Source organism: Brachycentrus maculatus, unplaced genomic scaffold, assembly GCF_059751285.1.
Source record: "Brachycentrus maculatus isolate JH-2025_06_01 unplaced genomic scaffold, ASM5975128v1 h1tg000440l, whole genome shotgun sequence".
NCBI lineage: Eukaryota > Metazoa > Arthropoda > Insecta > Trichoptera > Brachycentridae > Brachycentrus > Brachycentrus maculatus.
Window position 1 is genome coordinate 508073 of NW_028281188.1, and position 15107 is coordinate 523179.

Consider the following 15107-nt stretch of genomic DNA (forward strand, 5'->3'; position numbering starts at 1 on the left):
AGCCAAATCATGACTTTGTTAGGGGTAAGTTATAATTTTTTATTTGTGTTTTTTGTTGTTTTTTTTGGCAAAGCGTACAAAATTGAGCACATGCAACAAACAGCTGGTAATTTTTTATTACGCTGTAAATGAACAATTTGTTTTACAACATTTTGAGTGTGTCCAAATACTACTCTCCAATTAGGAATTATTTTTATATTATTTCATCTCACCATAGATGTCTCTAGTAAAATTCTAGGGATTCAAGCACTATGATTCGAATTTGAACTATATATATATATATATATATATATATATATATATATATATATATATATATATATATATATATATATATATATATATATATATATATATAAGTTCCAAGAATTTTAATAGTGTAATAATTTTAATCGTGGGTAGAATTGGTGAATGTTACACGTGTGTAAAGTGATCAATTAAAACAACCTATGACGGTCGTAAGCCCAGTAAATGCCCAGACTTTTATATTCTTCTTCATCTATGCTGAGATGTCAAAAAAAAAACGCTTTTTTAATGACCACTAATTCTCAATTGTTTTGGTCATACAACTGAAAATTGACGATTTTTGATATATGACGTTGTTGAAAGGAGTGAGCAAATTGTTTGGTGGACTTTTCAACCCTTTTGAAACCCAATAACGTTTATTTAACAACATTTTGAGTGTGTCCAAATACATGTTCACGAATCTGGATTATCTCCAATTATAGGAGTTTTCATCGTATTATTTTTTCTAGATATCCGTTTTTGCTGCGTTCCTGGGACTTTGCACTGCGCATCCAGCAGTATCCCACAGTAATTTAGTTCAGGACTTTAGTCATTCTGGTTATAGTTCAGGTTTGGGCTACGGTCACAACTACCAAAACTATGATTTCCTCGGCTACACTCCTGTGGCCGTCAAGCCACTGAGCCCTCTGTCCTATAAATCAGTCGGTTATGGACCAGTAACTAGTACCCAGTGGGGCCATGGATATTCTGGATATAAAAACTTGGGTTATGGCAGTTTGGGTCACAGTAACTTAGGATATTACGATAAATCTGGGTATGGAAGTCTGGGACTTGGCAATTTGGGGCATAGCAACTTAGGATATAGCAATTTAGGGCATAGCAACTTGGGATATGGCAGTTTGGGATATAGCAACTTGGGATATAGAAATTTGGGGCATGGCAACTTGGGATATAACAATTGGGGGCATGGCAACCTAGGATATAGCAGTTTGGGGCATAGCAACTTAGGTTACGGCAACTTGGGTTATGGCAACTTGGGATATAATGGATACGAAGGACTGGGAGGATACGGATATGGAGGAGGTTATGGAGGACACTATCACGTAAGAAAATTTCAAATAAGTGCTTTTTTGCCTTGCATATAAGATTTGCATTATTGTACGAATTTTTTTTTTTACATTCAATGGATTCCTTTTTTAAATTTCGTTAATTACATCGGCAGTCATTTTCAGGTAATATATCGATGGTAGCCAAAGGGGCCACAATACAAAAAAAAAACTTTTTATTCTAAAAATGGTAACGAAATTGTCAACGTCAACAATATTCGAAAAAGACACCCATGATTCTAGCGTTAGAAATGTCCATTTCATTTAGAATCGTGTATGATTGACGATTTTGTTACCATTTTTAGAATAAAGAGTTTTTTTTGTTGTGGCCCTTTGGCATTTATTCAGCGATATATCCGTTTAAAAACTAAACGTTGACTTAGAAAATATCAACTCATATCATATAATATATGTCGCTCACTCCTTTCAAGAACGTCATAAATCAAAAAACTTGATTTTTCAGGAGAACGTTTTTAAAGTTTTAAAATATAATACAATGCATTAAAAATAAATCTCAAGCCACTTATTGAACTTTTTACTGTGCAACAGATCTTTTAAGGTAAAACCTGAACGTTTTTTCTCCATTTGAAAAATATTAATTATATTTAAAAAAATAATAAAACAATACCTTTTCATCAAAATGCAAAAACAACACTTTCTGCCCTGTAGCTGGTAAATATTAAGTTAAAAATATGCCTCTTTTGCTGGGATATAGTATATTTTCTGGGCATTCCGAAAACATGCACAACTAAAAATTTTACTGTTTTTGATTTATGACGTTCTTGAAAGGAGTGAGCGATATGTGATATTATCAGAAATCATAAATCTTACGTCGCTTCATATGTGTTTATTTGAGTAAGCTTTAATTTAGCAGTGACCCTTTTATTTTTTTGAATCTTAGATTCTGCTTTAAAAATCAGTATCTATTGTAGTTTATTAACCCTTTCCGGTCCAATGTCGAATGTCATTCGACATTTTTTTCTTCATCAGTTTAGTGTTGAAATACAAACTTATTTTTTTCTCACTCGTATTTAGTGTCGAATGTAATAATAAGAGACAAGATTGTAAACATTCAAAATAAAAATAAATTTTTAAAACAAGTGTAGTTTTATTTAAAAAAAAACTTGGATGTATTGTTAAACCCTGTAATGCTGTAAATCTAATGTAGACCTGGTAGATTTTTAATTTTTTTTTATGTACCGGAAAGGGTTAATCCAACCGAGGATAAAGCGCATTTTTATGTGTTGTACCCTATTATTTATTTAAATAAATACTTAGTGGATAAAACGTGATATTAATAATAATAATAATAATAATAAAACCCTTATCCGCACCCCAATGGTGCATAGGGCACTGCGTCATATAAACGCAATGTTATCTTGATCGTTTACACATGAAGGAAAGGTGATCAGCCTTCCGCTTCAGGTACCAGTCCAGGGTAATATTGAATAAATATGACAGTGAAAAAATCACTTATATTTATTTTGCCCCCCTTGGGAATCGAACCCGGGACCTCCAGAACGGTAGCCGAGTGTGCTGACCATTACACTACGGAGGCGGACAAGATATTAAAAATAATCAGGCGATTTTTTTGAAAAACTCAGTACCTGCTAGGCAACAATATACATACTAACAATTATTATTACAGGAACATATCACATGTTTTTTTATTAAAAGCGGAGCTTTGTTGCGGTTTTATCTCTTAAAGTCTCTTTAAGAGGTTAGAATAAGCTCGTAATTTATTAATCTAATGAAAATTTTCTAGCAATCATCACCCAAGTACTCGTTTGAATATGGAGTCAAGGACCCTCACACTGGAGATGTCAAGTCTCAGCATGAAGTCAGAGATGGTGGTGTCGTGAAAGGTAATTTATGTTTTAATTTTTATTATTTGATAAAAAAAAACAAATCAAATTCATTTGGAGTGGAATGATAGCAGGGGAAACGGAAGGCTTTGAGACTGTCCGAAATTTCGAAGTAGATACATGGTTGATGCTTGAAGAAGAAAATAATTAATTAGTCTTCAAAAATATTGATAGTGACAATGAAAGAAGAGTGAATGCTGGAAACAGAGTGAATGATGCACTGAAATCAGTTATAGCAAATAAAAGCCTAAAAAGGGAAGCTAAACTGGCAGTGCACAACGGAGTCCTGGTTCCAACTCTAATGTATGGAAGTGAAACATGGAGTTGGCAAAAGAAGGATGAAAGTAGACTGAATGCAGTCGAAATGCGATCTCTCAGAAGAATGTGCGACAAAACGATGAATGATAGATGTTCGAATAGTGAAATAAGGAAGGAATGCAAAGCTGAGACAAGCATTATCAATAAAATTAAGAAAGGTGTGTTGAGATGGTTTGGACATGTAGAACGAATGAGTGAGAAAAGAACGGTAAAACAAATTTATGAGGCGAATGTAATTGGAAAAAGGAGCAGAGGAAGACCGAGAAAAACATGGCACGATCAAGTATGCCAAATACACGGGAAACAGGGGAAACTAAACTGGCAGTACACAACGGAGTCGTGGTACACGCTCTAATGGTATGGTAGTGAAGTATTGAAGGATGAAAATATACTGAATATAGTCGAAAGACGATCTCTCAGTGCGGCAAAACATTGTATGATAGATCTTTGAATGGATAAGGAAAGAATCCAAAGCTGAAACAAGCTTTATCGATAAAATTAAGAAAGGTGTGTTGAGATAAGTTTCGACATATGGAACGAATGAGTGAGGAATTCTTTCCTAAAAAATAAGAAGGCAAACGTGGGTAAAACAAATTTAGGAGGCAAACGTAGTTGAAAAAGGGATCACAGGAAGACCGAGGAAAACTTGGCATAGTCAGAAGGTTCAGGCATTCAAATGATTCAATATCAATGTAGTGTGTATTTTTCTATGCTGGTACGTGGAGTATGAGTTTCATTAACTTGCCTAAATACATTTATAATTAAGATAACTCTGCGTTATTCTGATACAGAGAAAAAAAATATGTGATTTTGAAAATATGGAAATAATGGTTTTGGCTATCCACTTTGGTGTTCCGCAAGGCATTTATTTAGTTCCCCTACAAGTAAAAATTCTTGTGTAATTCTTCTTCTTATTCTTCTTCATCTTGGTGTAGGCCTTGTGGCCTGTTTTTAAGAGGGATTAGCCTCCTGCGATGTCGATTCCCAGCTGTCGACCCATCTCTTGGGTGGTCTGCCCGGGAGTCTACCATGGGGTTGGCCGTAAAGTGCGATGTGTGGATGGTTCCATTTTCCTCATACGCGCATACCATTGTCTCCTTCGTTGCCTTCCCCATCTTACGACATCTTCCATCTCGCATATTTCCCTGATCCTGGCGTTTCTTATTCTATCTCGAAGACTCTTGCCTGATATGCTTCTTAGAGTCTTGTGTAATTGAATGATTCATTTTGTATTACAGGTCAATACTCCTTGGTGGAACCAGATGGCTCTATTCGTGTGGTAGACTATGCAGCTGATGATGCTCACGGCTTCAACGCTCAAGTAAAGAAAATCGGGCCTTCCATCCACCCATCTCCCCAGTACTACAAAAAACACTACTAAACATTACCCCCGCCTCTGAATTCTACTAAAGATGACTTTGGGTTTTATAACTCGTCAGTAATTGTGCTAAAACACAAACGGCTTGATTTTGTATGATTTGTCAGTAAATGTGCTAAAACACAACATACGGCTTGATTTTGTATGATTTGTCCGAAAATGTGCTAAAACACATACGGCTTGATTTTGTATGATTTGTCAGTAAATGTGCTAAAACACATACGGCTTGATTTTGTATGATTCGTCAGTAAATGTGCTAAAACACATATGATTTCATTTTGTATGATTCGTCAGTAAATGTGCTAAAACACATATGACCTGATTTTGTATGACTCATCAGTAATTGTGCTAAAACACATATGATTTGATTTTGTATGATTCGTCGGTAAATGTGCTAAAACACATATGACTTGATTTTGTATGACTCATCAGTAATTGTGCTAAAACACATATGATTTGATTTTTTATACGTATGACTCTAAAATATTTTAAATAGATTTTTTTTAAATATATTTTTCTAATGCCTATCTCTTTAATGAGTTTTCTCAGTATATTTGTCAAACTAAATATATTTTTATTTTATTTTATTTTATATTCTAAATTACTTCACATAATTATTTTGCTTAATATATTTTCCGTTGTTGCCTTCCATTATATTTTATCGTACTTGATTTTTATAATTTTATTTGCTTTTTTCTTGATTTTGTACATTATTTACTTGTTTCTTTTTATTTATGTATAAGATTAAATTAACGTATTCATTTTACGGTTTTATTATGTGTATATGTATATATTTCTACCGTATATTCTGTGTTTGTTTGTGTGTGTTTTATTTAAAAAAAAAAAATTATTAATTTCATTGTCTTTCAATGTACCTGTGTGAATAAACTTTTTATATAATAATACTTTTGTTATTATTTTGGGGTCCATATTTTGACACCTATCCGCACTCGCTGGAGCATAAGACACTCGAATCCATAAAGGCAGTGTTATTTTTGACACCAACTATAAGTTTACGTCTACTATCGCAAGTCCTGAAATATACATATATAAAAATTAAAACACAAATTCTCCAGCATGGTAGCCGAATGCAATAATCACTATACTACGGAGCTGTACTCATCAGATATACTTATGGATAAATTTCATTAAGTGCTATTATTGGCTAATAAATTAATTTTTAAAAATTACAAGACTATCGGTAACATTCTTATTGAAATCTGTAGAGAAGTAAAGGAGATATTAAAGTTACACTTTAGATATTTTAATAAAACGAAAAACGGACACCGCTATACGTCATAAAATTCTACGTCATCGGGTGTATTATGCGGCGTATCCCAAAATGTCTCTGCTTTATAGAGCTATAATAGTAGTAGTGTGGAAATAAACAATTTACCAATTGGGGTGGAAGGGTGGACCATAGACATAATCAAATAGAGCCGCCAATAATTTAGCAATGTCACCAATATTAAAATAAGACCACAGTTTCAGTGACGTAATTCATTACCAACTTACGAAAACATCGTTTCTACGAAGGCTAATTTTCCAAAAAGGAAATTATGAATGAAAATATTGATCATTAATAAATAATAATAAAACCCTTATCTGCACCCCAATGGTGCATAGGGCACTGCCTAATATAAACGCAGTGTTATCTTGATCGTTTACATATAAAGGAAAGGTGATCAGCCCTCCGCTTGAGGTACCAGTCCAGGGTAATATTGAATAAATATTCCGCCTCCGTGGTGTAATGGTCAGCACGCTCGGCTACCGTTCTGGAGGTCCCGGGTTCGATTCCCAAGGGGGGTAAAATAAATATGAGTGATTTTTTCACTGTAATATTTATTCAATATAACCTTGGACTGGTACCTGAATCAGAGGGCTGATCACCTTTCCTTCATATGTACACGATCAAGATAACACTGCGTTGATATGACGCAGTGCCCTATGCACCATTGGGATCCGGATAAGGGTTTTATTATTATTATTATTATCTATGGCAAATTTTGTGACAACCCTGCATCATGAACAATTAATTTAATGATTATGGATGAATGACTGCACGACTGGCGCGCTCTTCATTTATTTGGTAATTTTTTCACTGTCATATTTATTCAATATAAAATATTGATTGTCGGCTGTTATAAACACTACACGAGTCTAATACAATCCTTTATAGGTTGAGTATGTTAAATTAGATATTCCTCCCTGTTATAAACACTGCACGAGTCTAATACAATCCTTTATAGATTGAGTATGTTAAATTAGATATTCCTCCCTGTTATAAACACTGCACGAGTCTAATACAATCCTTTATAGATTGAGTATGTTAAATTAGATATTCCTCCCTGTTATAAACACTGCACGAGTCTAATACAATCCTTTATAGGTTGAGTATGTTAAATTAGATATTCCTCCCTGTTATAAACACTGCACGGGTCTAATACAATCCTTTATAGATTGAGTATGTTAAATTAGATATTCCTCCCTGTTATAAACACTGCACGAGTCTAATACAATCCTTTATAGGTTGAGTATGTTAAATTAGATATTCCTCCCTGTTATAAACACTGCACGAGTCTAATACAATCCTTTATAGGTTGAGTATGTTAAATTAGATATTCCTCCCTGTTATAAACACTGCACGGGTCTAATACAATCCTTTATAGGTTGAGTATGTTAAATTAGATATTCCTCCCTGTTATAAACACTGCACGGGTCTAATACAATCCTTTATAGGTTGAGTATGTTAAATTAGATATTCCTCCCTGTTATAAACACTGCACGGGTCTAATACAATCCTTTATAGGTTGAGTATGTTAAATTAGATATTCCTCCCGTCTGACAAAGATCCATTATAATATATTTATTTTCATCATTTTCATCATATAGATAATTACAAATTACAATAATGTTCCCTCACTGAGTTTTCCCGTGCCGAGGGCACATTTTACAATATTTATTTATAAAATTATAATACGACACGGCCAAATGATACGATCTATTTCGAAAGTTTGAATTTGTTTACCTCTAAAAAAAACAACGTCGTAACAGAGTCAAACAGTCGTAACGTCGTCAAACAGAGTCGTAACAATCGGCGGGTATGTATGAGGAGATGCATGAATGTGGAAGAGGCGAAGAATGTTTGCAAGGACAGAGTGGTGTGGCGCTCTATTCTCTCCGCCTACCCCTGCGGAGAAGCGGCGTGATGGTTAGTTAGTCTAAAAAACACCCTTTATGATGAATAAGGATTTGAAAATGTATGATATAAATTTGAGTAGTGTAGTTGGCAACGCGTAATCTATTTCACAAAGCAGGTTATCAAATTTTGTAAAATGACACAGCGCAAATGGATGATGAGCATATGGAGTGAATGGACTAACCTTTTTGTAGATCTTCGGACGCCTCCGAGGAGAACTCGGCTGTCCAAACTTAAAACACAGTAAGGGATTTTTTTTTGCAGTACGTTTTTCTTGCATTTTTGGACTAAGTACAATCTACTTAGTCCAAAAAAAAACAATAAAATGTCCCTTACTGTGTTTTGAGTTTGGACAGCCGAACTGTTGCAAGCTGCAAACTCCACGATGTAATGTTTCTTTACAACATTTTGAATTTGTCTAAATACTTGTTCACAAATCTGGATTATCTCCAATTATAGGAGTTATTTTTTCTATTACTTTTTGACAGCAAAAAGCTTCTTTTCATCTCACCCATAGATGTCTTTTCTAGTGATTCAAGATCGACGTTTCTAAATTGGTTCATATATATATATAGAACTTCCAAGAATTTGAGTAGTGTGGTTGTCAATAATGGGTAGAATTGGTGAATGTTACCACTTAAACCAGCTTATGACGGTCGTCAGCCACGTAAACGCCCAGACTTCCATATTCTTCTTCATCTTTGACGAGATGTTAAAAAATAACTAAATATCAAATGCGAAGCAGAAAATGCTTAATTTTTTATACGAAATTGCTTTGACCCCATGCGAGTAATTAAGGGTTAAGGATGGGAAAGGTATTTTTACCTTCTACTGTGTTGGACGTCCTGGGTCTATATTCTTCTTCATCTTTGATGAGATGTCAAAAAATAATATCTCAAAATTACTTGCGTTTACATTAAATACACATAAAAAGTGGTCTTATAAAACTGTTTTATTTTTGTATTTAAATAGTCACGTTATTTAATATATTATAGTGTAGTTTTAGTAAAATACGATTAGTGATTTAAACAGGTGTGTCGAACCAAGGCACAGGGAGCACTGACCAGTTGCAACAACAAAAATGTTGCAATTTGCTTTTTCAAGTCTTCAAAAACGTGCGAAGGAGACAGAATAGAATTATAGGATAGGAGAAAAGAAGACTGGGATAGGAATCAATCTAGACTGTGACACATAATCAAAAATAGCCTAACCAGTAGTTGTCAATCATGGGTAGATGGTGAATGTTACACGTGTGTAAAGTGATCACTCGAAACCAGTCTATGACAGTTCGTAAGCCCGGTAAATACTCAGACTTCCATATTCTTCGTAACCTATGTAGAGATGTCAACATTTGAAATAGGTACCTTTTAAATGTACTTTTTTAAGGTCTGAAATGAAAAATTTTAATAAATCTTTTACTTAGTAAATACCACTTTTTATTAAAATCTAATGTGACACGTGTTTTGATGCATTCCCCGTTGTTTTCAAAATGATGCGGAATGCATCGAAACACGTGTCACAGTAGATTTAGACCTATTAGAAAACTCCTTTATTTTGAAAACCCTATATGTATGTCAAAGGAAAACTTATTTTTTCAATACAAAAACGGTGTTTTGTGCAAAAAAAATCAATAACCTTAAATGTTAACTGGGTTCAAAGAAAATTAAGGTTACCTTTTTTTTCAAAACCATATACTTATTTATTTAAAAGAAAAGCTTACTTTTTCAAAACAAAAACGGTGTTTTAAACAAAATTAATTAATAACGTTAAATGTAACCTCGGTTCAAAGAAAGTTAAGTTGCGGGCTATCGATTATACCCGATAAATCTTTTGACATTTCGCTCACTCCTTTCAAGAACGTCATAAATCGAAAATGGTCAATTATAAGTTGAGTGTGTTTTCGGAATGCCCAGAAAATGTACTATATCCCAGCAAAAGAGACATATTTTAAACTTAATATTTACCCGCTACAGGGCAGAAAGTGTTGTTTTTGCATTTTGAAGAAAATGTATTGTTTAGTTATTTTTTTTAAATATACTAAATATTTTTGAAATGGAGAAAAAACCTTCAGATTTTATCTAAAAAGATCTGTTGCACAGTAAAAAGTTCAATAAGTGGCTTGGTATTTGTTTTTAATACATTGTATTATATTTTTAAACTTTAAAAACTTTATTTTGATTTATGACGTTCTTGAAAGGAGTGCGCGATTTGTCGTAATCGAATTTTATGCTTTAACACTGTTTTTTCTTTAATTTTTTTTTCTAAATAAATATATGGTTTAGAAAAGAAAGTGTGTTTTTTTCACTTTAATATTTATTCAATACTACCCTGGGCTGGTAGGCGTTACCTTAAGCGGAGGGCTGATCACCCTTCCTTTGTGTGTCAACTATCAAGATAACACTGCCCTTATAAAAGATACAGTGCCCTATGCACCATCGGGTGCGGATGAGGGTTTTAAAAAATGTACTCAGATCAAAATCCGATATTCCTGCCTACTGCAAGTCCCATTCGTGAAGTCCGATTCATTATGTACAGCCTTAATTTATGTATTAATTTTAAATCAAACACAGATTTTTTGAGTCTACTAAGTTGTATTTTATTAACAAAAACACATAAAAAATTTGTTAATAAAATAAAACTTAGTAGACTCAAAAAAATCTGTTTGATTTAAAATTAATACATAAATTAAAATGGAGTTCTACAAATTAAACGCCAAATCAATAAATATGTACAGCCTTCACGATCAAAATGTACTATAACTTGATCATTTCCAAATACTTGGCAGTCGGCAAAGCAGAAAAAACCTTACGCTGATCTTGAACCTTTCTCTGCTCCATTGACTTTTGCAAAATATTGAGTAATATCATTTTATTATCTGCGTGACCAACCTCTAAACTGGCCTATTCGAGTGACGATTTCTATTCCTTCGACGTATAAAAGTGCCCGGAGAATCTGTTGCAGCATCAGTTTGTGATCTAATACTGCACAGTAGCAACATGTCGTACGCCAAGGTAAATTGTCATATTATATAATTTATTGCGGCGTGGTTATTAGAGCGAAAAATTCACCTTCAAAAGAGGTTATATAAATTAAGTGAAGATTATTTTTTGGTCGGTGATTTCACGTGTTCTTAGGGCGTTTGTCCACTACACGGAATTACACAGAATTTTACCGTCCGGCACGTCAGTAAGCGTTTTAAAACGACAATTGGCTTGGATTGGCTTGTGCTTTTGTCCATCCTTTTTCGGATCGGTGATCTTGATCGGTGCGTGAACACGTTGCGCGTAAATTCGATCACGTTAAACTGTCGTAGTTACTTTCATTTTTCAAAACCGAACGTCGGACTGTCAAATTTCGGGTAGTGGACAATCGCCCTAAGTGTGTTCTTGAAAAAAATTAGATCTTGTTGTACAAATTGACAATTGTTTTGTGGTTTTAAAAAATATATTTAATATTATATATAGTAATGTATGTATTTTGGCTCCTTTAAGTAAAGCCTGTGTTAAGCCGAAATACATATTTTTGCAAAAATGTATTGCAAAATGTATTATGCAAAAATTATAATGCAAAAAATGAAAAATACGAAATATAACGACAGTTAAAAAAAATTAAATGGAGCAAAAGAGCAAAAAAGAATTGATTATTGTTAAAATAACTAATGAATAATTTCTTATCCAACAAAATAAGTGAGGAATGTTCAAAATGCACATTTTAAATACTATTATTTTTTGACATCTCAATATAGATGAAGAAGAATATGGAAGTCTGGGCATTTACGGTGCTTACGACCGTCATAGGCTGATTTATGTGATCACTTTACACACGTGTAACATTTACCAATTCTACCCATGATTGACAACCACACTACTCAAGTTCTTGGAAGTTCTATATAAATGATCCAATTTCGAAACTTTATACTTGAATCACTCGAATTTCACTAGAGACATCTATTGGTGAGATGAATCATTTACACTTTTCCAATGATTTACCATTTTTATTTTCAGGTGTGCCTCTATCTTTCACTTGCAGCAGTCTGCAAGGCATATCCAGCCATCTCTCACTCGAATCTAGTTCAAGGTCACTATCCCAAATTGGCTCACGATACTGATTTGGCATATGAGCCAAGACTAGGTTACGGATATGGTTCAGGAGTCTATGATGGTCTGGGGTATGGACCAGCTGCAATAAACGAAGGACTAGCATATGGTCCTGGAATAGCCCACGGACTGGGCTATGTTCCTGGTATTAATCAGGGACTCGCTCATGGGAATGGACTGGGTTATCCTGGAGTCTACGATGGACTCGGTTATGGTCGTATTGGTGAAGGGTATGGCCATGGATATGGAAACCATGGAGACCATTCTGGTGAAATTAATGTAAGTATTATTTTAATTGATTAATTTATCCATATCTGCTCCGTTTTTTGAGTACATGGAGTCTACAACTGTCTCCAGACTCTTCTGTTGACTGCCAGCTGCATCCTCCCTAGCCATGCCCGCGTCCCGAATTCCCGACAGATTGTCGGTAATGAACATTCTGGGTGGCTGGAACCCGATGCCTTGTAGAAGAATCAAGCTTGATGGCGGCTCAGTATATGGCCTAGCCAACTGAATCACATTTTCTTGCGACCATGGATTACCGCGTCTTACGCCGTATTTCCTCGTTCATCGTCAAGAAGCATGCTGCCCACCATGCGGAATGTTAACTTTAGCTAATGTTGTTGTTTCGTTCAACAGATAGCGCTGTATTTGCGGTAAAATAAACGGTTTTTCGTAAAAGCATGTTGTTACCTGTTACAAGTAAAAACACCAGTCTAAATTTCAAAGCAATCGAAGAATTGCTTTAGGAGATTGTAGATTTTGCAAATGAACATAAACATTTTCATTATAAATGAAAATGTTAATAATTTTCATGTAAATTATAATATAAAGAGTTTGCATTTATTTTCAGACATACCCTAAATACGCATTCAACTATGGAGTAAACGACCCCCACACTGGAGACATCAAATCCCAGCAAGAAGTCAGGGATGGTGATGTTGTCAAAGGTATATTATACAATTTTTTTCAACACCCAGATTCCTTGGAAAAATATAAATATTTATGAAATATCAAACGAATTAAAGATTTTTCAGTATGTACTGGAAAAAAATGTCTATGATAAATATGTGTATCGGGTTGTGGTCCCGTGGTTGTGTCGCGGACTTTTAAGTCTTACCACAATTTGATACCTATGTATTTCTAATAATGAGCCGCTTAGGCTCACCGAAATAGTATGAAATTGAAATATTTGTGTAAATTATAAAAACATATATATATATATATATATATATATATATATATATATATATATATATATATATATATATATATATATATATATATATATATATATATATATATATATATATATATATATATATATATATATATATATATATATATATATATATATATATATATATATATATATATATATATATATATATATATATATATATATATATATATATATATATATATATATATATATATATATATATATATATATATATATATATATATATATATGGAATTAGGTATTTTTCAAATTACAAATCTCTAGTTAAATTTATTCTTACTTATTAAATACCACTATTTCTTAAAATCCACTGTGACACGTGTTTCGATGCATTCGCCGCATCATTTTAAGAAATAGTGGTATTTACTAAGCAAAACATTAATTACAAATGGAAAGATTTTACCACAAAGTGACTGCCGAATCAATTAATTTAATTAATTCTATCTAAATTAAGTTCCAGCTAAATACATTTATCAAAGTGCAATAATTTTTCTTACAATATCAAAACAGTAAAAATAATGATGTGTATATATATAACGTGGTAATATTTTTCTTTTGTAAATTGGGCGTAAATAATATGTAAAGTGGGTGTATAATAATAAAATAAACAATGTGTTGCTTTGTAATTAAAGAAACGACAATAAAAGCTTATTCTTAATTAATCTTTACAATAATTTTTATATCTATCTGATTCTGACAGTTAATAATATTATATTTTTTCTATCGGATCTCTTTTGTTTAATTCTGTGCGACACATGCGACATCTGGTGGTAGAACTGTTTTGTGTAGGTACTATTTGTAAGTACTTAATAAAATGTATAGGTAGGTACCTAGTTATTTTATTACATATATTTGTTAAAGGTCAATACTCTCTTGTGGAGCCAGATGGTTCAATCCGTGTCGTGGATTACACGGCTGACGACGTTCACGGCTTCCAGGCGGAAGTCAAGAAGATAGGTCCCACGATCCACGAAGATCCCCACATTCACGATAACTACAGAAGATAGGCCTGTTTCCATATTTAGAATGACTGATGAACTTATGTGCTATTTGAGACTTCGAAATTATAATACATTGATCGAATTATTTAAATATATTTATTTACTATGATAAAACAAAAATTGTACATTTTTCTCACTTTTATTTTATTTGACGAAAGAAAAGTAAGAAACAGCTCCTACCCCCTTCATCTTTCAACGTCCCAAGGACACAACTCTAAAATTTAGACTAAGCTTCACATATGGTGTTTGAAAAATATGCAGAATGCATCGAAACACGTGTCACAGTAGATTTTAAGAAAAGGTGGTATTTACTAAGTAATACATTTATTAAAAATAATAATAATAATCTTCTTCTTCTTCTTCAAACCCTTTCAACAACGTCATAAATCAAAATACATGATTTTTCAGGAGATTGTTTTAAAAGTTAAAAAATATAATAAAATGTATTGAAATATCAAGCCACTTATTGAACTTTTTACTGTGCAACAGATCTTTTTAGGTAAAACCTGAATGTTTTTTTTCCATTTGAAAATCATTAAGTATATTTTTTGAAAAAGAATTAAACATAACCTTTCCTTCAAAAGGCAAAAACAACACTTTTTGCCCTGTAGCGGGTAAATACTAAGTTAAAAATATGCCGCTTTTGCTGGGATA

At 33.1% G+C, this 15107-nt stretch overlaps 2 protein-coding genes across 2 annotated transcripts; both read left to right on the forward strand.

The window, feature by feature from the left end:
* On the forward strand, positions 1–5029 carry LOC148302559 (uncharacterized). Its single transcript, XM_088271396.1, has 4 exons — positions 1–24; positions 756–1349; positions 3118–3217; positions 4774–5029. Exons 1-4 carry the CDS (start codon positions 10–12, stop codon positions 4914–4916), a joined length of 852 nt encoding a protein of 283 aa, XP_088127522.1. The 5' UTR covers positions 1–9; the 3' UTR covers positions 4917–5029.
* Positions 5030–11108: 6079 nt separating this feature from the next.
* Positions 11109–14530, forward strand: LOC148302560 (uncharacterized). Its single transcript, XM_088271425.1, has 4 exons — positions 11109–11123; positions 12117–12488; positions 13063–13159; positions 14314–14530. The coding sequence occupies exons 1-4, from the start codon at positions 11109–11111 to the stop codon at positions 14457–14459; spliced, it is 630 nt and encodes a 209-aa protein (XP_088127551.1). The 3' UTR covers positions 14460–14530.
* Positions 14531–15107: the final 577 nt, after the last annotated feature.